The sequence below is a fragment of the Macrobrachium rosenbergii genome, chromosome 2, assembly GCF_040412425.1.
Source record: "Macrobrachium rosenbergii isolate ZJJX-2024 chromosome 2, ASM4041242v1, whole genome shotgun sequence".
NCBI classification, from domain to species: domain Eukaryota; kingdom Metazoa; phylum Arthropoda; class Malacostraca; order Decapoda; family Palaemonidae; genus Macrobrachium; species Macrobrachium rosenbergii.
In genome coordinates this window covers 71943678-71969262 of record NC_089742.1, presented here as the reverse complement: position 1 = coordinate 71969262, position 25585 = coordinate 71943678, and the positions used below count along the sequence as shown (strand labels likewise).

General features: G+C 35.1%; 1 protein-coding gene across 1 annotated transcript in view; it reads left to right on the top strand.

Moving 5' to 3' along the window:
• LOC136848450 (uncharacterized) overlaps positions 1-25585 on the top strand; it is a 370363-nt gene that overhangs the window by 256821 nt on the left and 87957 nt on the right. The window contains 1 exon segment of the mRNA XM_067120740.1: positions 24-179. Coding sequence (XP_066976841.1) covers positions 24-179 — 156 coding nt within the window.

The window sequence follows — 25585 nt, the reverse complement described above, 5'->3', positions numbered from 1 at the left end:
TGCTGAATCTTGGATGATTTCAGGTACTGTGCATGTACTATCGCCTTGATTCAGAAGATATTGAACCCCTTAAACATGGGGATGGACAAAATACTCATGAACCTATTTGGAGAAGAAATGACCCTGAACGTATTCGCCACATTAGAGGCATTATGCTTGATGACCCTGAGGTCAAAAAGGTATGATTGCCTATTTTAGGTTGATTATATGTGTAGCAAGCAGTGTTCTCATGTTGTAGCATTTTTAAACTAAGTCTTTCTTTTTTCTCTTATGTTTATTAATTAAAAAGAATTAAATTATTGTGGATACTATTATGAGGTTATAATTCAAGTGTCTTGTACAGATGTGGTTGATTATACTTTTTAATTTTAATTTTTTTAAATATTTGAATTTTTAATTTTTTTCCACTTCCAAGAGCACTATTTGTTGTTATTCCACATATTGTTCACAGTACACATATTGCTTACCGTATTAGAACTTGGTACAAACTTTTGCAGCTGTAAATTTTTACAAAGTAAGTTTCTGTATTTTACTTTTTGTTGGTAAACCCCATCACAATAAGTTTGATGTAATCTTGTTATGCATTATTTTATGCGTGTTTGAGTTAATGTCACAAATCATAGGTAGTATATTCATTGGTCTAGCTTATAGTCATCTTAGTTGTGTTATTACATTACAGTACTGTACTTCTGGAATAACAACAGTTGGGGAAACAGAAAACTTTGAAGTTAGTGTTGGATTACACCAGGGGTCAGCATTAAGCCCATTTTTGTTTGTGCTGGTCATGGATGTGTTGAGTGATCAGGAATGAAGTGCTGTGAGAGTTGTTGTACACTGATGATCTGGTGATTACTGCTGAAGATGAGGAGGACCTACAGAGAAGGGTTGGAGAGTGGTAGGATTCTTTAGAGAGGGGTGGCTTAAGGGTGAATGTAAACAAAACAGAGGTTTTAGTGAGCAGTAGGGAAGATAGAGACAGAATAGTAATACAAGAAAGAAGAGGCTCAATTGTAAAACAGGTGGAAAAGTTTAAATACTTAGGATCTACTTTAAGCCAAGAGGGAGGATGTGAGGCTGAAGTGGGCAGTAGGATAAAAGCGGCGTGGGGGAACTGGAGGGATGTAGCTGGAGTTGTATGCGATAAGAAAATACCAATCAAGCTAAAAGTCAAGATCTATAGCACAGTGATAAGACCAGTGTTACTGTATGGATCAGAAACATGGGCTCTAAGAAGAAGAGAGGAAGTAAAGCTTGAGAGAACAGAGATGAGAATGCTGAGATGGATTATGGGAATATCGCTGCTTGAGAGATTGGAAAATGATGAAATAAGAAGAAGAGCTGGCTTAGTAAAGATAACAGAGGTGATAAGAGTGTCACGACTGAGATGGTATGGGCATGTGTTAAGGATGGATGACAAGGAGGGAGTGAAAAGGGCTTGGGAAGAACCTGGTAGAGGAAGAAGATCGAGAGGGAGACAGAGAATTAGATGGCGAGATAAAGTGAAGGAAGATATGGAGAGAAGAGGTTTGGTGGAGGATGATGCTTTTGGTAAAAGGCAGTGGAGAAGGTGCATCAGGCAACCGACCCCTTAACGTAGGGATAACGGTGGGAAAGAAGAAGACTGTACTTCTGGAATAATGATTGAATTTGTTAACACTTTCCTGTCCAATTGACGTAATATTACGCAATACCCCCCTACCCCCCTTCTTTTCTGACTGAGGTAATTTTACGTAAAATTTACCGACATTTTTCGTATGTGTGGTAGGGGTAAATTTTTTTTATTTTCGGACAGTTGGTGGTTTCCATAGGCTAAAGCATACCTTGGACCGTGTAACTCAGGCATCAATACGCCAGGCAAGCAGTTCCTATACTGCGCATGCGCAAATCCCCGGCATAGTAAATTTCTCACAATGAAATCAGCTGATCCTACCCACACTTCTCTCTTGTATCTTACATTTTTTTTTTATAAAATGTAGGATTACATTATTGGAAACACTCTGTTTCGTACCCTATATTTTCTGTAAATTTGTTAGTTCCTCTACTGTGCATGCGCAAATCCATGGCGTAGTAAAATTCTCACAATGACATCAGCTGATCCCACCCACGCAGGCCTGGCAGGCCACACTTCTGTCAGAGACCATGCGTACGAGGTTGGGTAAACACTTGTGGCTGTTTACATACAGCGACATCAATCGAGAACAGTTACCAACATGCTTTCGCAAAGTTTTTACGGTAAAACTAGCGGAAAACGCTTTAGTGCATCACATAAGAGACGTCTGGATTTTAGGCAGGGCTCTGAATCTCATTTTTCATTATTATATGTATCGATATTTAGAGAATTTTGTTGGCTTTCTCATAAAAAATAATTAATTCGCCTAACTGTTATAGCTTTTGAGCTACGAACGATAATGTTGACAACGGTAACTTTTTTTTCGTTTTGAAGAGCTTATAACGTCAAAATGAAACTGTTGCCGTTACCAAAGCCATTTTACTTGACTCTCACTTTATTCCTCAACCTTTCCTCTACATTTTTGTATATTTACAAAGTAATTTCTATGAAAAATATCCGAGCTAGGGCTCTTCAAAAAAAATCTCTAGCGATAATTCTCACCGTATGCCGGGCAGCGCACTCTCTTTCTTACCCTATTTTCTATCAATTTTTCACCAACTGGACTTATTCGTTTTTCATTCTTTTATATGTCGATATTTAGAGAATTTTCTTGGCTTTCTCATTAAAAATAATTCATTCGCCTAACTGTTATAGTTTTTGAGCTACGAACAATAATGTTGACAACGGTAACTTTTTTTTTCATTGATCAACTTATATTGTCAAAATGATACTGTTGCCATTACCAAAGCCATTTTTCTTAACTCTCCCTTTATTCTTCAACTTTTCCTCTACATTTTTGTATATTTACAAAGTAATTTCTATGAAAAATAACCGAGATAGGGCTCTTCAAAAAGATTTTTTTGTAGCGATAATTCTCACCATACGCTGGGCAGAGTGCTCTGTTTCTTACCTCTTTTCTATCAATTTTTCACCAACTGGACTTATTCGTTTTTCATTGTTTTATATGTCAATATTTAGAGAATTGTGTTGGCTTTTTCATAAAAAATAATTCATTCGCCTAACTGTTATAGCTTTTGAGCTACGAACGATAATGTTGACAACGGTAAAATTTTTTTTCTTTTCGATCAATTTATAACGTCAAAATGAAACTGTTGCCGTTACCAAAACCATTTTTCTTGACTTTCCCTTTATTCTTCAACTTTTCCTCCACATTTTCGTATATTTATAAAGTAAAGTAATTTCTATGAAAAATAACCGAGATAGGGCTCTTCAAAAAAAAATTTTTCTAGCGATAATTCTCACCATAGGCCGGGCAGAGCGCTCTGTTTCTCACCCTCTTTTCTATCAGTTTTTTCACCAACTGGACTTATTCGTTTTCGATTGTTTTATATGTCAATATTTAGGGAATTTTGTTGGCTTTCTCATAAAAAATAATTAATTCATCTGACTTTCATAGTTTTTGGGTTACGAACGAAAATATAAGAATAAGTAAAGAATTTTTTTTTTTTTTTCGTAAAATAACTCACATTTTTTCGTATTTAGAGGGCTGGGACTCTTATTCTGACTATTCCACCATAAAATATAAACATTTGGAAGAAAAGGACAGCAAAATGAATGTTGATGGCATAAAATTTCTATTTTTGCTGAATTTTCGAAATAATTATTTTTTCGCACTATCGAGCGCTCCCAGACACATTGGGGCTCATGTACCCTCAGTGATGTGATAACTAAACAGATAGGAAAGGGTTAAATGTCTGTGGGTCATTATTCCCAGGCTTGATCATTAATGCATACTTCAGTTGGAAAGCACATATTGATGCATAAAAGTCCGAAATAGTTTGTAAACTCGGATAAGAAGTTGATAGGTTAAAGCACTAATGAGCTGTTCTGTATGTTGTAGATTATTGAATCAAAAGTAGTCAGATTTAGATGAAGTAAAAAATGTAACAGTTCATATTGAAATGCTTAAGGGGCGCACGGATCGCCTAATTTTCAGGAATTATCAATTTAGTTTTTTACAGTTTTGGACTGGTATGTCTAAATAAACAAGTCCTGAAATATTATTGCTAAAAAAATTTTTAAGTGGTTTTTTTACATTTTTGTTTTTGATTTACCAGCAGTTCTTGTACATGCTGCACTGAGCGAAAAATTGTCGCAAAATTTCTGTATGACTTTGTAGGTGGAAGTGAGAAATATACTTTACTTTCCTACTAAAATACACATTATCTATGATAAAAACTGGTTCTCTCTCAATAAATATAATATCAGAGTAAATATATCGCCCTGTGAGCGACACTGAGCAACAAATTGTCGTACATTTGTATGACTTGCCAATTCTGGATAGTAGAAAGTGAGAAATTTACTTCAGTATCCTACTAAAACTACCCATTTTCTACGATAAGAGCTTGTTCGTTCTCTAAAAAAAATATCAAACAAAATATAAAAAAAGTAAATATATAGCTATGTATCTCTATTTTGAACTCATTATCACAGATGTACCATGCCAACTGGTGCACACATATTTTATATTTCTTGACATATTTTTACTGTGTATTTTTGGAAATATGAAATTATATAAGTAGGTAACAGTTCCAAACAGAGCGTCGGGTTTTACCAATAAACCATCTCGATTTGTGTGTGGTTCTGGTTCAAGTGATATCCTAGTGCTATGTGACGCATTTCCTTTTCGGGTTTTCTTACTGTGTAGTGCATTCTCGCAATTCCATTGCCATAGGCCAGAGAAGTACCACCCTTATGAGGGAGAAATTTGAATGATTGCGTCTCATAAGTTTGTTACAAGAGAGGGACGAAGCAAATGGGAATTGTCTCACCTGGGATAGCATCAACACCAGAACGCCCATACCTAAGTAAGGGATTTGTTTTCCTGTATTGGTGATATTCAAATTAGTGGTATTCTAATAAGTGATTACAATTTTTCATAATATAATAATTATAGGTATTCAATTATATAAGACCACAAAGCTTGATTTTACTGCAGCGAGTTGTCTGACTCATGACTTGTGTAGGCTTGGTTCTTCAGCGTTTGTTTACTTTTTCCCCCCAGTTGTTTGTTTATTTGCCTCTCCAATATATGAACGGAAAACATGTACAATGGTAGCGTATATAGATTATGTAGAAAGTTTATATTGATAGCATATATTTTTATAGGCTATGAAGAAAACTTTAGGGCGAATGTAAAACAGTGGGAAAAAACCTTTCTTAGAAAACCATGTCCTGGCCTAACCTCATTAAGGCATTTATTTTTATAATAATTATTACAAAAAAATTTGCACTGATAGCATATATAAGTAGCATATACTATTTTTTTATAGATTGTGAGAAAACATTATATCATATATTAATGAGTTTTTGTTATGAAAAACTTTGCAATGATGAATATATATATATATATATATATATAATATATATATATATATATATATATATATATATATATATATATATATATATATATATATATATATATATATATATATATATATATATTATATATATATATTTGAATATCTTATACTGTAATACAACAGTACAATATAAAGATAAAAAAAGGCCCCCTAAAACACTGTTTGAATGTTGCAACCATATATTTCAAGGTCTTCCTTCTGTGCCCCTGTTCACTGATAAAATATGAGGAAGAGTATATATACTACCACACCTATGTATGCTTTATACACATACTCTTGTAACAATCATGTGTCCATATTTAACCAGTGAACATGGGAACAGAAGGCAGTGCTCAAACCATGTGGTTGCAACATTCAAATAGTGTTTTATAGGCCTTAAATATATATATATTTTTTTTATATATATTATATATATATGGTATATATATGTTTATATATATATATATATATATATATATATATATATATATATATATATATATATATATATATGTATATATATATATATATATATATATATATATATATATATATATATATATATATATATATAAATATATATAAAGATAAAACGACCTATAAAACAGCATTTGAACGTTGTAACCACATATTTTAAGCACTTCCTTCCATGCCCATGTTCACTGGTAAAATATGGACTCACAATGTATTACAAGAGTATATATACAAAGCGTATGTAGGTGTGGCAGTATACATAGTCTTACAGCAATCATATCCCCATATTTTACCAGTGAACAGGGTCACAGAAGGTGCTTGAAATATATGGTTGCAACATTCAAACAGTGTTTTATGGATCTTTTTTATCTTCATATTATACTGTTGTATTACAGTAAAAGATATTCATATATACAGTCATACCTCGAAATTACGCGAGGTTAGGTTCCGGAGCCCCTCGTGCAAGGTGAATTTTCGCGTAAGTTTGGCATGGTCTTTAAAAATGCTAATAAATGTTTATTTCCCAAAGTATTAAGCTAACTTTTAAATGAACTAAAGTTAGTGTAATTTTATTTAAAATTTAGCTTATTACCCTTAAAAAAGGAATACAGTAAATGGTTGACATAAAAATTGAGTACTGCAGTTTCATAATAGTGCATTTACAGTAGGTGTGTACGTATACTAATGTTACCCCTAATTCATGGGATGCTGTTTTCTTTGTCACTTAGAGTAAAAGCCATTTTCTTTGCGTCACTAGGCAAAACGTCATGTGTCACAATCATAACAAAAGTACAATTCCATAAAATATCGAAAACATGTACATAATGTTCGTAGATGGTAGTACAGTACAGGTAAAATTCAATCAATTTAAAATTATATACTGTACAGGTAATGACGTACAGAGAAATAATAAGTTGTAAAAGTATGTTTGAGCGCTAACTACGAGAGAGAGAGAGAGAGAGAGAGAGATACTGTAATAAAGTAACTGTACTGCTTTTGTATCGTGTTTATGCGCAAATATATAAATACAAATTTTCCATTCTGATTTTACACCTAAAAACACGAAAACTTAAAAATTATACACACTTTCTACAGGGATATCATCTTTGAAAAATGCAGTAACTAAGGGTATCACATCTTGTAAAAGTACACCACCTGAACGTGCTGTAATTACATGCACATACAGATTGCACCAGCACTTTTCTCCGAGGTGAACAGAGTAATTTTCAAAGAATGACACTTATACAACTCTTAGTTACATCTCTGATATTACATTTAATTCATTTTATCAAATGAGCGGCTGAACCACCTCATCTCAAGGTCATGTAAAGTCCTTGTGACAAAGACTTTGCAAATGGACATAATACTTGTATGATATTTATGCACAGAAATATAAATTTTCCATATCGATTTTACAGTTAAAGCATGAAAACTTATAAATGTACTTCAAACATTAAACAAGCATTTTCTGCAGGGGCATCATCTTTGAAAAGTGCAGTAACTTTGCAAATGGGTGTCACATCTTGTAAAAGTACACTAACTGAATGTGCTGAAATTACCTTTGCATCATATTTATACATGTACAAAAATAAAAATAATACATTTTTGGTACAGATTTTACACATGAAAGCATGAAATGCATTTTTCATAGAGATTTTACACATGAAAGCATGAAATGCATTTTTCATAGAGATTTTGCACATTAAAACATGAAATGCATTTTTCATACAGATTTTACACATAAAAGCATGAAATGCATTTTTCATACAGATTTTACACATAAAAGAATGAAATGCATTTTTCATACAGATTTTACACACAAAAGCATGAAAACTTGTAAATTACTTCAAAAATTAAACACCCACTTCTGCAGGGTTTCTGAGAATTTTGTGTGTCTGTGAAAAAATCGTATGCCCATTAGTTAGGTTCCAGTGAAAAGTCTGTGTGTGTGTGTGAATTGAATCGTAAGATGTAACTTGAATATATATAAGATATAAGTATACTGTATATATATATATATATATATATATATATATATATATATATATATATATATATATATATATATATATATATATATATATATATATATATATATATATATATATATATATATAAAGCTTTATATAAAAACTTCATTAATAAACTATATATATATATATATATATATATATATATATATATATATATATATATATATAAAACTATATATTAATAAATATATATATATATATATATATATATATATATATATATATATATATATATATATATATATATATATATATATATATATATATATATATATATATATATATATATATATATATATATATATATATATATATATATATATATATATATATATATATATATATATATATATATATATATATATATATATATATATATATATATATATATATATATATATATATATATATATATATATATATATATATATATATATATATATATATATATATATATATATATATATATATATATATATATATATATATATATATATATATATATATATATATATGTGTGTGTATGTTGTCGGACCCCGTTTCTTTTTTCCTTCAAAGGGCCCAACACTAAGGTAAGCGCGTCCGGCGTAGGCGTGTGGTAATTATTGTAAGTAAGAACAAGTGGCTCTTTAAAACAGTTATTAAATTGTAAATTACCGAGGTTAAAGGGAAAATGATTAATTGTTCCCGTTTCTTCTTTATTTGTGATTTTGTCTTACAGTTCCACCTATAGTTCTTAACTGTTTCTTAATGGTTCGAGACTTTAAGATAATGGTTTGAGACTTTGAAATAATGGTTTCGAGAGACTTAACGAATTAGATTACGGGGACTATTGTTTGAGAGAGTCCTTCTTCACTAAAACACTTCTTCTATTTCTGTCTTTTCTGCTTCCCACACTTCGAATAGTCTCTCTCTCTATCATCCCACTCTGACTTTTCTTCTGTCTCTCTTTTCTCTCCGCGACTTTCTCTGTCCCTCTCTTTTTCTCTCACCTTTTTTTTCTGTCTCCTTTCCTGTATGCCTGCCCTTATATCTCCCATTTTCCCTTGTGTCAACCATGACGTCATATTCTGGGCAGGTACTGCTTTTTCTGAGGCACCTCCTCCACTTGCTTCATTCCAACTTTTGGAGGTGTGTTTTAAGGAATTCCTGTTGATTATTGGGTATTTGCTCCTTGTAGGATGTCCCTAGGTCTGTGGCACTGATGGCATTTGATTGGCCAAAACATCTAGGCTTGACCTGTGGGCGTGGCTTATTTCTTTGGGCTGTCGTTTGAAGTCAAGGGGGGTTGAGGTTTTTCCCACACTCTTACTAACCATAAGGTTCCTTCGCAGGACCTCGTGGATTTCAAGGCATGGCCAGATGCAATTTCTCTTAGCGCCTCGTTAGTGCTGGTGTGTTCTTGAAGATATGGTTGGAGACTTGTTTGACAGACTGGGAAATTTATTGCGTTATGGTCCTTAGGACTGACCGACCCAAATGGAAATAGGATATTTCTACTTGAAAAATACATTTTCTCTATTCACTCGATACAGTCTCGGCCATGCTACCTAACTGGCTCCTGACAGTTTTCTAAATAAACAAAACAGTATGGACTATGAGGGCTCCTAACAATATGCACGTTTTGTATGACAAATTCCTTCTATGTATCTGGCTTTAAGTATTAAACAATCGTAAATGATATAAAAGAGCAAAGAAACATTAGCAATTATCTATCCAAGTTACATTTGGATTTACTCAACCCACATACCTAGCTGCCTAACAGGTGGATTTTAAATTCTTAAAAGTAATCAATCTGTACAATCATAAGGCGGCAACCTTCATTTCTTGGCCGTTCTTCATGGATTTCTTGTTGGGCTCGCTGCTACAAACGAATGATAATGTCCTTACTTGTAACTTGGGTGTATTCAAACATTGTGTAACTAACATGTGTAATTTACTTGTGTACGTGTTGCTTGACTTTATCAATGCAAGTATAGACTTCTCTTTGCATAGGAAACTTCTACATTTTAAATGACTAACTCGAAAGTATGACTGGCAACTTGGGTCGGAAAACAAAGTAGTACTTATGAATATTTTGTGACTGGCAAAACAAATCGGTAAGCTTTCGCTATTTAAAGTATCTCTAAGAAACGAAGATCGTAAACGTGTTAGTTCTACGGGAAAATAAGTAATTACTATTTCTACTTCTAGTGTTAGTATAATTCATGCACTCCTTTCAATGTTGACATGTTATGGGTTATGCCAAGATTTCTCCTTGATGAGGTATCCTTAAAGTACTCACAAAACTTACAAACTGTATTTCTCATTTCTTTACCTTTTACTTCTATGATTAGTATGCTGATACAAATATTCGTGATTTGAAAACAAGATTCTCGTTGAAATCATTTAAAAACCTGTCTTAAACTTCTACCTCATTCTTCTATTAGTGATAGTGGGTTGCAAATCCCTAAAGATGACTGTTAACCCTTCTGACTTTAATACGTTACATTTCAGAAATTTTACTTTATTTTCTTGCTTCCTAAGTAATTCCCTCAGTTAAAGAAAATGTAAATTGAAGTTACGCGCCTTAACCCCAAATTCTTTTGTTACAAGACCGACTAATTAAAGTAAACATTGCAACATTATAACAAAAAATAGTTTCATTACTAAGTCAACCAATAAAGGCAAACTCAGCAACAAAGAAATCAAATACAGGGAATAATAGGATGAATTGACGGGTTTGTTCTTATCATTATTACTGAAATGTGACTCTTCTATTTCTTAGGTTATATCTAGTTTTTTCTTCTGAAGTAGCTTCTTCTAATTCTTCAGTCAGTTCTGCCTCTTTAACTTCTTTTGTTCTCTTGACTTTATCTTTGTTTATCCAAAATCCTTCTTCTTCTAATGATTCAGCATATGTGGAAGGTATTACTTCATTCACCTTTTTCACTTTCACCTTAGTCTCTTGCACATCTATGACCTTGTATGGCCCTGTGAATTTAGTGGCTAACTTGTAATTAATTCCACTTCTTACTTCCTTCTTGAGGTAAACTTCATCGCCTATCTTGTAATCTACTGGCCTTAATCCTTCTTGATACCTGTCTATCATATTCTTCTGAGCTTCCTCTAAATTCTTGTGTAATTGCTTATGAATTACCTTGAAATTCCCAATTCTTATTTTCATAATGTCTTCAGAGTAATTAGGCTGTAGTGGCTGATTTAGCCACGCATATGGTAATCTTGGTTCATATCCCATTAAAGCTTTTATGGGTGTTGCTTGAGTACTTGTATGATACTTAGCATTTAGTGATAATTGGACTAAAGGTAAATTGACGTCCCAATCAGGATCCTGTCCTACTGTATGCCTTAATGCATCTAGAACCTTTCTGTTATTTCTTTCTGCTAAGCCATTACTAGCTGGATGATACGGTTGTATCGTTACCTTTTCTACCTTGAATGCATCAAAAATTTCTTGAACTAATGAGTTATTGAACTTGGTGCCATTATCAGATATAATGAGCTGTGGGGCAGAATACCTACAAAATATCTTATCAAAAAGAGCGATTGCACACTCTTTAGCTCCTTTACTAGTTAATGGTATTAACTCTGTATATCTAGTGAGTGCGTCAATACACACTAATATATTTCTATTCCCCTTACTTGTGGTGTGAAGATTAGTGATCAGATCTATGGCTACTCTTTCAAATGGAGTCTGGGAATGGGATATTTCCTAGAGGTACTTCCATATCTGTTCTTCCCTTGTAACTGTTGCAAGTATTGCAGCTCTTCACGTAATTGCTAACATCCTTGTAAATTCCCTTCCAATGAAAAGATCTTTTAACTAGTCTAACTGTCTCATCCCTTCCTGGGTGAGCTCTCATGTCATCGTCATGCATTAACTCAATGACTTTATTTCTTAGGCTCCTTGGTACTACTCTTTTATGTAGTACTCCTAGTAATTGATCAAACGGGTCACACTCGTGACACATCCAAACTAGTACGTCGTCTATGACGTTTACCGCGTCTATGGGCCATCCAATTCTGTTACTTAGTTCTGCTCGTTCCTTTTGACTAAATTCTCTTTTATTTTCTACAAAATCGAAGATCTCCTTTAAATCTTCATCACTTTTTTGTTCACTTATGAAATTTTGTCTGGAAAGTTCTTCTGTGTAATGCATGGTAAATACATTGTTTATGAATTCGGCCTGTTCTGCTTCGTGACCTATCATGTTTATACTATCCTTTTGGTTACTATGCCTTGATAAGGCATCTGCCACTTTATTGGCCTTCCTGGAACATATTTCAACTCTATGTCATAGTCTTGGGCTGTCATAAACCAACGAGCTCTACGTCCGGAAAAATTCGGATTCTTAAGCATTTCTACTCTGCGTGGAATGATCAGTGAATACAGTTATCTTGTACCCGAATATGATATACCTGAAGTGTTTTAAAGCATCTATTATGGCTAAAGACTCTAGGTCTGTTACTGAGTAGTTTACTTCTGTGGGCTTTAGCTTTCTACTGTAATATGCTATAGCATTATATTTGCTATCATGTCTTTGCATTAAGCATGCTCCTATACCAGTGTGACTTGCATCTGTAGCTAAAAAGAATTCTTTACTGAAATCTGGGAAACTAAGTACGGGAGAATGAGTTAACGTTTCCTTTAGTTCATCAAATGCTTCTTGTTGCCTTGTTTTCCATACGAATGACACGTGTTCCTTTAATAACTCCGTCAGCGGAGCGGATATTGTTGCAAAATTCTTTATGTACTTGCGGTAAAAACCTGCTAATCCCAAAATGACTTCACATCCTTCTTACATTGAGGTGTAGGATACTCTTTGATTGACTTAACCTTAAGTCGTTTACTTCCACACCCTTTTCACTTAGTGTGTGTCCCAGGTAGTCTATTTTCCTTCTGAGGAAATTGCACTTCTTTAACTTCAATTTAAGATTCGCCTTCCTTAGTCTCTTTAGTACTTCTCTTACCAGTTTTATGTGTTCTTCAATTGTATCTGTTGCTATTATCAAATCGTCTATATAGCAATGTACATCCTTGCCTAATAAATCACCTAAAATCTTATCCATTAATCTCACAAAGGTTACTGGGCTTGACTTCAGACCAAAAGGCATTCTCACATATTGATATCTACCGTTGCTTGTACTAAAGGCAGTTAATGGTTTACTTTCCTCGTCCAAAGGAATTTGTAAAAATCCTTGCAACAAATCTATTGTGGTAAAGTATTTCCTGGATCCGATCGTTGTGATAAGATCTCTCATAGACGGCATTGGATAAGGATCATTTTCGGTTATCTTGTTTAACCTTCTAAAATCTACCACTACTCTGTAGGTTTTATCCTTTTTGAAGTAGCAAAAGTGGGAAAGACCATGGAGATTTTGATGGTTCTATTATTCCTTGCCTATCCATTTTTTGTACTTCTCTTTCAATGATCTCCTTCTGGGAATGGGCTACTCTATAGGCTGGTATGTAGATTGGCTTTGTGTTTTGTGGAATGTCTATTCTATGCGTTATTTCACCTGTGTTACCTAGTGTATCGCCCTCCATAGCGACTATGTCTTGGTATTCACTTAGCAAATCTATGAGTTTCTCTCTAGCACAGTCTTCTTTAATATCTTTCAAGTGAGACCCTATCTTAGCTCTTCTCAGTTTTATGTCCTGGGCTAAATTTTCATTTTCTTTATTGATTGGTGCTACCGTTTCCTTCTCTACAACTTGAATGGGAATGATGTATACCTCTGCTAAACCTAATTCTGTTCCCTGTGTTAGCCTAACCTTTCCTCCTCTGTTATTCATAACCTGCAAAGCTATTTTACCCTGCCTGACTTCATGTAGACTAGAAGAGTAATGTACCCCCTTTACTTGCGCTTCTTCAGTAAGCATGAGAATTTCCTTCCCTTCAAAAATTGGATTTACTGTACATTCTATCCATGCGCTCTCTCCAGGTTTAAGCCTTAACTCCCTGTCTAATTTCAAGTAAGTTTCTTGGTTGGATTCTAAGTGAGTATTTATCTGTTGAGAGCTTGTGCTGTATACTGAATATCTTCCCTCTGTCGTGTCTTTCTTTAGAATACTTCTCAATGAAGAGTGCTCTCGAGTCGGGATTCTTCCTGTTAATTTACATAGAGGTATTCTAGAAATTTCATGACCCCTTCTAATCACTAATTGCTCTCTAGGTGCATTAATGCTGATACCTTCTCTAGCCATAGTTGGATAACCAATTAGCAAATGTGCAAACCCTAACTGTATATCTCTTACTACTAGAACCTTCTCCTTTAGTGAAATTCTTCCTAGCTTAAAAGGAAAATCTATTTGTCCTACTATTCTGATATTATTACCCTGAACGTCTGTGATTCTGCAGTCTACTGCTGGGTTCAAACTTAAGTGAGAAAAATACATCTGATACACCTTTTCTGACATTATATTCTTAGGACTTCCTGTATCAAAGAATGTGGCAATAGGTTTCTCTAAACCAACATGTGGGAAATACTGGTCTATAATTATATTCATTCCCTATATCAACTTTGCTAACCTGTCTAGTTTGGCTTAGGTTTTGCAATCCGGTCCTTCCCTCTATTTTGAAGGAAGATCCATTATACCACTGGAGTGAAAATTTACCATTGTGTCATCTGATATACTCGCAGTTTGGTTAGTATCTTGATACCTATTTGGGTTTGAACCTCTATTCCTTCTAGCTTGTGGAGACTGACTACGGTCTCTACCTCTGCCTCTTGACTGAGATCTATATCTAGGTGTTGAAGCGGGTCTATTTCTGCAGTCTCGAGCGCTATGCCCGGCTCTCTTATGGAAAGGGCAGTAAGCTATCCCTCGACAGTCACTGGCATAATGTCCCTTCTTCTGACAGTTATAACACGTGACTGTTGAAAATCCCCCTTGAGTTGTATTACCTAACGTCCTAATTCTGATTCTATCTGGATTCCTAGAACTATTTTGTCCTCTTTCTTCTTGTCCTATGGTGACTAAAGGTCTGTATACGGGTTCCCTTCGTGATTTCTACCTAAGATTCTTGCTACTTCCTCTTGATCTCAGCTATGTCATCTGAAGTCTCCCATTTTCGGTCATCCTTCCAATAGCTTCTTGGCTGGCAAACTTCCAATCATGAATGCTAACCTAATAATGGTTTTGACATCAGCTACTGACATTTTATCTGTCTCTGCCCATTTAGTGGATGTGACTAAGTGACCCCATTCATTCATATTGTTGTATAGCTGGGAACTCATCCCTTGGTAGCTTCTTTTATCTGCCTTATAACAGTGAGCTATCCTTGCAAGGCTGATAACTTGGGATCTGTTTCGCCTACTGTGGAATATACCTTCCTAAAGAACTGTTTCATTTCTTCCCAATTCTTAAGTCTCTGATATGTCTCGGAATGGACATATTGTTCTAAGTCTCCCTGCTTCCAGATCCAGATAACTCTTCGCTTCACTGAGTTTTTCGCTATCTGTGCCTATTATGTTATTAAGATGTATGCCTATCTGCTCTATCCAGTTTTCTAAGTTACAGGCACCCTGACCTTCTTTCCTTCCATAAAATTTGGCTATATGGTTAATTGCATGTCTTTTATGTGTACCTACAGCTGGCAGAGACTGGGCTAGTTGACTGTGTTCCCTATCCATAGTTAAATTATTGGTTTGACTTCTTGTGTAAACAGGAGTTCTTACACTATTAGTTTGTGCCGATCTCCTCCTGGGCATTTATTCACTAATGACAAACATTTTCTTAACCACTGAGTATAATGGCAGTAACAATAAAGCAAATAAAGTCAACCAGTTCTTAAAGTCACAAAAAAAATTCACAAAAGGTGATAAACACTTCTATCTTACTTAAAGTAAAATTAATCAATCACTAAAATTTCCTCGAAATTCTAAATTACCGATTGGCGGTGTTAAACAAAAAAAATCCCTTAACTTCCAATTATCCTTGACAGTGCTGGTAAAACGAGTAAATAAATTATCACTGCTTCAAAAAAATTAAAGAAAAATAATCTTGAAAAACTTATGATTCTGAACACCTTTAAGCGAACAAAAAAACAAGTTGAGATTTCTCGATCGAAAAATATATATATTTCCGCTAATGAATGTTACATAAGAAATTAAATGCTTAAAATAACCGTGAGAATGACACAAATAAAATACAGAAATTATGGGTTAGTCATGCCAAACGTTAAATAAAGTTTAGTAATACCAAATGTTGGATAAAATTTAGTAAAAAGATCGATAGGTGCTTAGTTAAAGAAAGAGAAAAAAAAACTCTTGTTGCCAAGTCTATTTAATTTACGTATGAGTTTTGTGTTTTCAAATGAATATCAATACAAGCGTTCTTAGTCGACTTAATTTTGTGTGTTTCTAACTCAAAGAAAAGAAAATTTCTACGTGTGTGTGTGTGTGACCGTAAGGACATTCTTACTGTGAGTCGTTTTTTTTCTCTCGTCTTTCTGCGCGTATTCTCTCGGCAGCTTGATTTCGTTATTCGTAGGCTTTCATCCAAGGGTTAGGTTGTTCGTTCGTCTTCTTCTTCGCCTTCTTCTTCAGCGTCCTTCCGTCACTGCGCCTTAGCTGGGAATCTGGCTCTCACTCGGTCACGGGAATCATCGGCGTCGACAGGAAAAGGGCCTCTCTCTCTCTCTCTGGGGTGTAGTCTTCTGCTTTGTCGTAGCGTTGTGTGTGTTTGCGTGGGGCGTATTTTATTTCTTCTTTGCAGAGTGGCGTATGTTATGTTTTGTCTTTGGTGTTTTTCTTTGATCACTTGTTTATTCTATTTTCAATTGTTTATCTCACTTCACTGTTTCGCCAACTGTTCGTGATCACTACATGTACACCCGCGGATATCTCACTTAGCTTTTGTAATCTCACCGATCGCCATCGGCTGCAGCTTTTTTTTTTTTTTTTATCTCACTTAGCTCTTGTTATCCCACTGCTCTCGTTATCCCACTTAACTCTCGTTATCCCACCGCTCGCTACCAGCTGTTGTCGGACCCGTTTCTTTCCTTCAAAGGGCCCAACACTAAGGTAAGCGCGTCCGGCGTAGGGCGTGTGGTAATTATTGTAAGTAGGAACAAGTGGCTCTTTAAAACAGTTATTAAATTGTAAATTACCGAGGTTAAAGGGAAAATGATTAATTGTTCCCGTTTCTTCTTTATTTGTGATTTTGTCTTACAGTTCCACCTATAGTTCTTAACTGTTTCTTAATGGTTCGAGACTTTAAGATAATGGTTTCGAGACTTTGAAATAATGGTTTCGAGAGACTTAACGAATTAGATTACGGGGACTATTGTTTGAGAGAGTCCTTCTTCACTAAAACACTTCTTCTATTTCTGTCTTTTCTGCTTCCCACACTTCGGAATAGTTCTCTCTCTCTATCTTCCCACTCTGCGACTTTTCTTCTGTCTCTCTCTTTTCTCTCCACGACTTTTCTCTGTCCCTCTCTTTTTTCTCTCACCTTTTTTATGTCTCCTTTCCTGTATGCCTGTCCTTATATCTCCCATTTTCCCTTGTGTCAACCATGACGTCATATTCTGGGCAGGTACTGCTTTTCTGAGGCACCTCCTCCACTTGCTTCATTCCAACTTTTGGAGGTGTGTTTTAAGGAATTCCTGTTGATTATTGGGTATTTGCTCCTTGTAGGATGTGCCTAGGTCTGTGGCACTGATGGCATTTGATTGGCCAAAACATCTAGGCTTGACCTGTGGGCGTGGCTTATTTCCTTGGGCTGTCGTTTGAAGTCAAGGGGGGTTGAGGTTTTTCCCACACTCTTACTAACCATAAGGTTCCTTCGCAGGACCCTCGTGGATTTCGAAGGCACGGCCAGATGCAATTTCTCTTAGCGCCTCGTTAGTGCTGGTGTGTTCTTGAAGATATGGTTGGAGACTTGTTTGACAGACTGGGAAATTTATTGCGTTATGGTCCTTCGTACCGACCCAAATGGAAATAGGATATTTCTACTTCGAAAAAATACATTTTTCTCTATTCACTCGATACATATATATATACATATATATATATATATATAAGCGAATCCCACAGGAAAATGACAGGCAGAAGTTCAGTACCAAGTGCTTTCACATTTATTAACGCATCGTCGGGCCACGAATGAGACATAGACATAAAGAAGGTTACGAAGTAAACAAAAAGAACAAGAATACCAGATGGTCAGTTGTCAAGGGGTAATAAACAGCAAGATAATCCAGGATAATCTGGGATCGAGCTGTCACAAACTGAACCCATAGACCACACAACAAGAAATATTAAGTTTCATTTCTATTCATTTGATTACATTTTCAATGTAATGAATAGAAATGTGCTCTCTCTTGAGTTATATGTTACCTAAAATTTGCATATTATTATATATATATATATATATATATATATATATATATATATATATATATATATATATATATATATATATATATATATATATATATATATATATATATATATATATATATATATATATATATATATATATATATATATATATATATATATATATATATATATTTCATTTGATTATGTTGAAAATTTGAAAATTTCAGGGCATATTTCTTATATGATAAAATAGGTTTTGTGCAAAAATCAGCCTTCTAACTGTCATAGTTTCATAGTTTTTACAAAATAACCATAAGTTTTTTCTTTTGCCATTTTCTCAAAACTTAGTTTTTTCAAAAATAAATGCTTATAACTCCAAGAAGACTGATCCAAATTTGATGAAACTTTTACAGAGTGTAGTATAACTATATATCTTGATTTTGTACATCGGAAATTAATTTTTGAGTGAAACTTTTTTTTTTGCATATTATTTTTAAAAAGTATTAAAATCTTTTTATCAAATGCAAAAAAATTAACTTAGAAGTTGAATTTCTAATTTTCCTGCAATGAGAATTTTCATTATTAGGTGAAGAATAAGTGGTAAAAATTTGAAGCAAATCCCTTCATTCATAAGGTAGTTAGTTATAAGCACTTACTTTGTAATGGGTCCCTATGGAGTCAGCGTCCCCCGTAAGTCCATCCTGAACAGATCTGAAAAACTCTTATTTAACCCAAGATTATCTGTTGAAAAGTCATTTAGATCCAATCCAGAACAGTACTCACAATTAAACGTGTTGTATTGTCCAGTTTTCGATCAACAACAAATATTAAGTTATGGAAACAGGTCCATTAAAGGAATTGTTTCAGTCAACATTTTTGGCTTATCTAATCAGTAAATTTTTAAGAATGTTATTTCTGAAGAACAAATCTTTCTGGCCAGTTTTATGAGATTTAGGAATTATCAATGATAATAAGCGTGACTGTTGGGGCTCTTTACGTAACTGTATGTATTGACTTGTTTTCAAATTGCTAATTGAAATTATGGTACTGTTTTAATTAGCAGCATATTTTTTTAGGATGAAATTTGTCAGACAGTTATCTTTCTATAAATGAAAAGGCGCAGTAGCAAAGCAATATTAATATTACCTTTTTTGACATAATGGAGGAGCAGAATCTTTTGTGTATATTATTGTCTTTTTCATAACATTTTGATCCCAAAACTGTTATGCTTTAATCCACCATGAATGTAATAGCAGAACTATGGCATAAAAAGTTGCACAACACATTATGGCCAAAAAAATTGCACAACAGAATTGTAGAAAATCCTAGAGAAATTTTTTCACATAAAAACAAGATGTAAGGAAAATAATGCATTCGGGGCAAGGAGTGTTAGTAGATCAAACCTATTCATAGGGAACAAGCCCACTGGGGCCATTGACTTGAAATTCAAGCTTCCAAAGAATGCAGCGTTCATTAGGAAGAAGTAAGAGGAAGTAAAGGGAAATACAGAAAGAAGAGATCCCACTAATTAAAAGAGAAAAAATAAATTGATAAATAGATAAAAATGTATTAAAATGCATGAGGAATATTAGGGTAGTAATGCACTGCATTGTTGCTTGAACCTCTGAAGTTCCAACTGCACAACATCCTCTGGGAGGCTGTTCCACAGTCCAATGTTCTGAGGAATAAAGTACCTCTGGAACTGAGAAGTTTGACAGCAAGGCACATTTACTGTATATTGGTGCTGCTGTTCAGCAAATTTAGTTGCTTCCAGCAGATAAAGGGGATCAGCGATCAATTGTGAATGTGAAAGATCTCTTTTGAAATACAACGTATGAAAAGTGACAAATGTGAACATCCGCTGATGGTCCAAGTCATAACTGTTACTATAAAGAAACAGAAACCTACCACCACAAACCACTCTATCCAAAAGAGATAAATCTCTGGCAGAAGCAGACATCCACACTGGAGAACAGTATTCCAGTAAAGGAAGTACAAATGACTTGAAACAGGTTGCATTGATTTTATCACGAACAGTAACAAACTTTTGTGCAGCATTTACTGAAACTTTCATTAGATATTTCTCAAAAGTTAGATGTGAGTCAAAAGTTACACCTAGAATAGTTGAAGCTTTAGACAACCAACAAAGCAGGAAATCTGTACGAGGTCTGCTAATCAATAGTGTTTTTGTTTTACTGGAGTTCAACCTCATGCCTCACCAACTACACCATTCCCTGATCTGGTCCATGTCCCAATTGAGGCAGAGGGCAGCTTCATTTCTCAACTTTACTATACCCACAAGTGTTGCATCATTGGCATACTGAATAATCTTGTTTTCCAGGCCAACAACCATGACACTTGTATACACTAAAAATAACAGTGGACCAAGAACACTACCCTGTGGAACTCCAGACACAACAGGTCTTGGTTCACTAAAGATCCCACCCACAGCAACTCGCTGCAGCCTACTTGCAAGGAAATCTTGAAGTAACCCTAACAGATATCCACCCACTCCAAGATTCTGAAGTTTATAAATAAGTGCCTTGTGATTTACTAAATTGAAAGCAACACTAAATCTATTTGAATTACTGTGCACTGAAAACCCTGGGCAACATTCACTTGCAAATAGCATGTCAAGTCTAAAAGAGCATTTGCAGACCCATCTGCTTCCTGTATGCATATTGATTATCAGCTAACAATCTTTTAGATTCCACATACTTATATAGTGGCTTAAAAATAAGTTTTTCAGCAACTTTGGAGAGCACAGGGAGAACAGAGATTAGCCTGTAGGTACTGCAGTCTTCAGATATACCACTCTTTGGAACAGGCACTGTAATACTAAGCTTGTGCTCATCCACAAAGATATTATGTCGACATAAAAATCTATAAAATCTAGTAATCTTGGGACACAACACACTAAAATTTTTTAAAAAAGCAAAGGGAAGAAACCATCAGGATCTTCACCCCAGCTATCAAGATTATCCAGAATTTTCTTAACATCCCTGTAGTGAAATGCAAATTTTTAAAGAATAGGTTCAGGATGACAAGTATCAGGGAGAGGGACATCCTTATCTGATTGCTTAGCTTCAAAAGCTTGATGAAGCAGTTCAGCTTTTCCTTAGGGCCAGTAACCAATCTACCATCATCTGTTATTTGTGGTGGAATGGAAGATGAGCCTGACCCAAAGATAGATGTATGTTCTTTGCTTTGTGAAAATGAGAAAGTTACTACCTGAATTTTTCTTCCCACTATCACTTTCAATTGCTGAACCTTTCCTTTACCTCACGCAAAAGGAAAAGATGAGGTGCAGTCAACACTTACACAGTAATCTTGAACTGGAGGAACTGGTCACATTCATAATTAATTTTTTTTTTGTCTAATGCAGTGTGAAATAGTCAGAAGATGAATATTGTTAGTGAATTATCTCACACAATTTATGCTAGACAATAATACTTATTTATGTACACTGAACAGTTGTTTGTATTTTTGAGAGCCTTTTCTTCAACGTGTTTTAAAGTATTTTTAGGGTGCTATTACTTCAACATGTTTATAGTCCTTAACATGGTGGTTTTAAGTAATGTTGGTAATTCTTATATTGGATTCTGGGCCTTGCCAGTGCATGGGCACTGCATCCATAATCCTATGAAATTCAAGGGGTAACTGTTCTTTTCAGAAGGATGGATTGGTATACAGCATTATCAGAGAAAAATGGTGTCACCGTCAAATGTTAGTCCTTGATTTTTTTTTTTTTTTTATTAATGTACTACTGTAAGTCAGTTATGTTTCATTATATTAAGTGCAGTGTTTCTCAACCTTTTTTACTTCAGGGTGCACTTGTAGAGTAATTAAAATTCTGGGATGCACTTTAAATTTCAGTAAAATAAAATTAGCCATAAAATTGCACAATAGGCAAATAATAAAGAAATTCTTGAAGCAAGCATTTATTCTTAAGACATTACAATATGTCTTGTATATAAGTATGCTTGTGTTAAACCTGTGCTGGATGTGCTTCAGCAATTTTTTTTATTAGCCTTATATTTGATAAGCAGTAAGCTGCATCTAATATTTAATCTATTTTTACATATAATGTTGCTAAGTGCAGAAAATCCTAATTCACAGAGGTATGATGTGGAAAACTGCAATAAAATACTCAGTGCTTTACAAGCTACTGAAGGATATTCTGCTTTGATGGAAATCCAGAATCAATGAATGGTCATCTTTCCATGTTTGGTTTGTAAGCTATGATCAGCAGATATGGTGGCCAGCTCTTCTGGTAGCAATGGAAAATAATAATTGTTCATAGGTGGAACAAACCAAGGTCTTAACATGAGGATAAAATCTTCTAGCACCAGCTGGAAACTGGTAAAAAACATAAAAAATTGTAGCACAAGGTATTGGTGGCAATGGGGTTCAGCCATTCGGATGAGAGAGAAGGCTTTTGCTGACCTCGCTTCACCCATCAGTTTCTTCCGTACCGCGTTGCTGGACGGATGTGCTGTTCCTTCCAGAAGCCAGTGTTTTCCGGCCCGTTTACCTTCTTTAGTTTGCCCTTTGTGCTGTTTTTTAGTGCGGTTTTGTGTGTTTGTGCATTAGTGCCTTTTTTGTATGTGATTTTGTTTGGTCATGCAAACCCATAACTCATCTCAGCCTTCCAGTTCTAAGCCTCACAGAAAATGTCATGAGGTTGGTGGTTACCCTTGATTTCGTTTTCTGACTTCTATTGAGACTGATACACATTCTACTTGCAGCAGATGCAGATCTAATATTTGTAATGTTACCAATCCCTGTTCTGAATATTGTTCTTGGCCTCCTGAGCCATGGAGGATTTTTACCAAGAGGCAGTGTAGGAAGAAGTTGGAGCCGCCATCTTGGAAGGGGTTTTCTCCTCCTTTGATGGCTGCTTCTTAGACTCCTTCTTGTTCCTTTTCCTTGCTCAGTCTTTCTCCAGTTGCTTCTTCCTCCTTGGAAGATTTTACTCCTTCCCATTCTTCCATAGCTTTGTCTTTGGAAGTTTTGGGAGAGGGGTCAGGAGATATCATCGCTTTTGCTGCCCCTGCTCTCTTGGGTGGGGGAAGTTTCCAATGGCCCCCTCCCCCCCCCGGGAGGGAGGAGGCAGCTCCATCCTATTCTACTGTTTCAGGTTCGGAGGCTCAGAAGATAGCTAGCATCTTGGCTTCTCTAGGCAAACCAGGAGTACCAACCTTGGATGGCCTTTTATTCCATTTCCTGTCGTCTTGCATTCCCATGTCGTCCGCGATGACAGTTGCCAGCCCTGCTGCTCTCCCCTCTACGGTGCCTGGGGCTTGGCTCCTGTCTTGCTACATCGGTCATCTGTGTACTCTGCTAAGCGTTTTCAGTCAGCTTCTGCAGTTACAACTCCTGCTCATGTCCCAGGCTCGTCTGCCATGACAGTTCCCAGTTCAGCGGCTCTCTTCATTCCTCATAGGCTTATGATCCCTGTCTTCTCATCTGTCAGCAGTGCTCTCGTCTCGAAGTTTTGAGTCTTCTCCCGCAGTGGCGACTTCTACTCCCCCTCTGTCTTCTGATGCTCTTGTTTGAGCAGTAGTCGACAGTGTTGACTTTGTTATCTGAGAGAAATACATACATGTTATGAAGAAGTGGTGCAGGTCTCCACCTCCTCCTTCTCCATCATCATTTTCTTTTTCGTCTTCATCATCGTCGTCATTCATCTTCTCCCGTCCAGCCCTCCCCATTAGACATTGGAGGATTAAGGACTTCGTCGCTGCTCATCGCCTAAGAAGACCTAGAATTATCTCTTCTTCCTCATCACCTTCTCACCATGTACGTAGATCTCCTACTCCTGGTTGCGGCCATGTCCCTGTTGTGGGTGTGTCATGTCCAGCCACTTCTTGTCTCCAAGCAGGTTTCTGCCACAGGGAAATCTTCAGCAGTGTTGTCTTTCCCCAGGGTCCCAGTTCGTATTCGTAGGAAGGATGAAAAAGCCCTATTAGCCCTTAAACGCCGAGCCTCTATTTACAAAAACGTCTCCCGTATGCCGGCAGCGTTCGGGAGTTAGCGACGAAGCGGAAAAAAAGTTTTTTCAAAAAATCACAGCACGCTTAGTTTTTAAGATTAAGAGTTAATTTTTGGCTCCTTTTTTTTTTTTTGTCATTGCCTGAAGTTTAGTATGCAACCATCAGAAATGAAAAAAATATCATTATAATATATAAATAATGAAATATATGACAGCGCAAAAAAAATTTTTTCATATATAATTTTATACAAATCGCGCTGTGAGCAAAACGGTTAAAGCTAACGGGTTATTTTGTTTTTCTTTGTATTGTACACTAAATTGTGATGATTTTGGTATATAACAAATTGTAAAACGATCAAAGCAACACATTGAAAATGTTATCACAAAATGATGCATGAATTCGTAACGCGCGGACGTAAAAAAATGTTTTTTTCAAAAATTCACCATAAATCGAAATATTGTGCTAGAGACTTCCCGTTTGTTGAAAAATGAAGCTAATTGATTGAATATTACTAGACTGTAAGTTTTTTAGCTTACAATTGCAGTTTTTGACCATTTTGGTCGAGTTAAAGTTGACCAAAAGTCGAATTTTTTCTATTTATCGTGATTTATATAAAAATATTTCAAAACTGATAAAAGCTACAACCATGAGCTATTTTTTGTTGTATTGTACATGAAATTGCGCACATTTCCATATATAAAACTTTATGTAATGAATAATATAAAACAGTGCAAATATTACGACAACGTGACGAAAGAATTTCTGAGATGTTCGGCCGAGTTACCGCGCAGACGTAAGGAAAATGTTTTTTTCAAAAATTCACCATAAATCGAAATATTGTGCTAGAGACTTCCAATTTATTGCAAAATGAAGGTAAATGATTGAATATTACTAGAATGTAAGAATTTTAGCTTACAATTGTGTTTTTCGACCATTTCGGTCGAGTTAAAGTTGACCGAAGGTTGAAATTTTGGCAGTTATTGTGATTTATGTGAAAATATTTCAAAACTGATTAAAGCTACAACAATGAGCTATTTTGTGTTGTATTCTACGTGAAATTGCGCACATTTTCTTATATAAAACTTTGTAACGACTAATGTAAAACGATGCAAACATTACGACAACATGACGAAAGAATTTCTGAGATGTTCGGCCGAGTTACGGCACAGGACGTAAGGAAAAAGTTTTTTTTTTTTTTTCAGAAATTCACCATAATTCGAAATATTGTGCTAGAGACTTCCTGTTTGTTGCAAAATGAAGGTACATGATTGAATATTA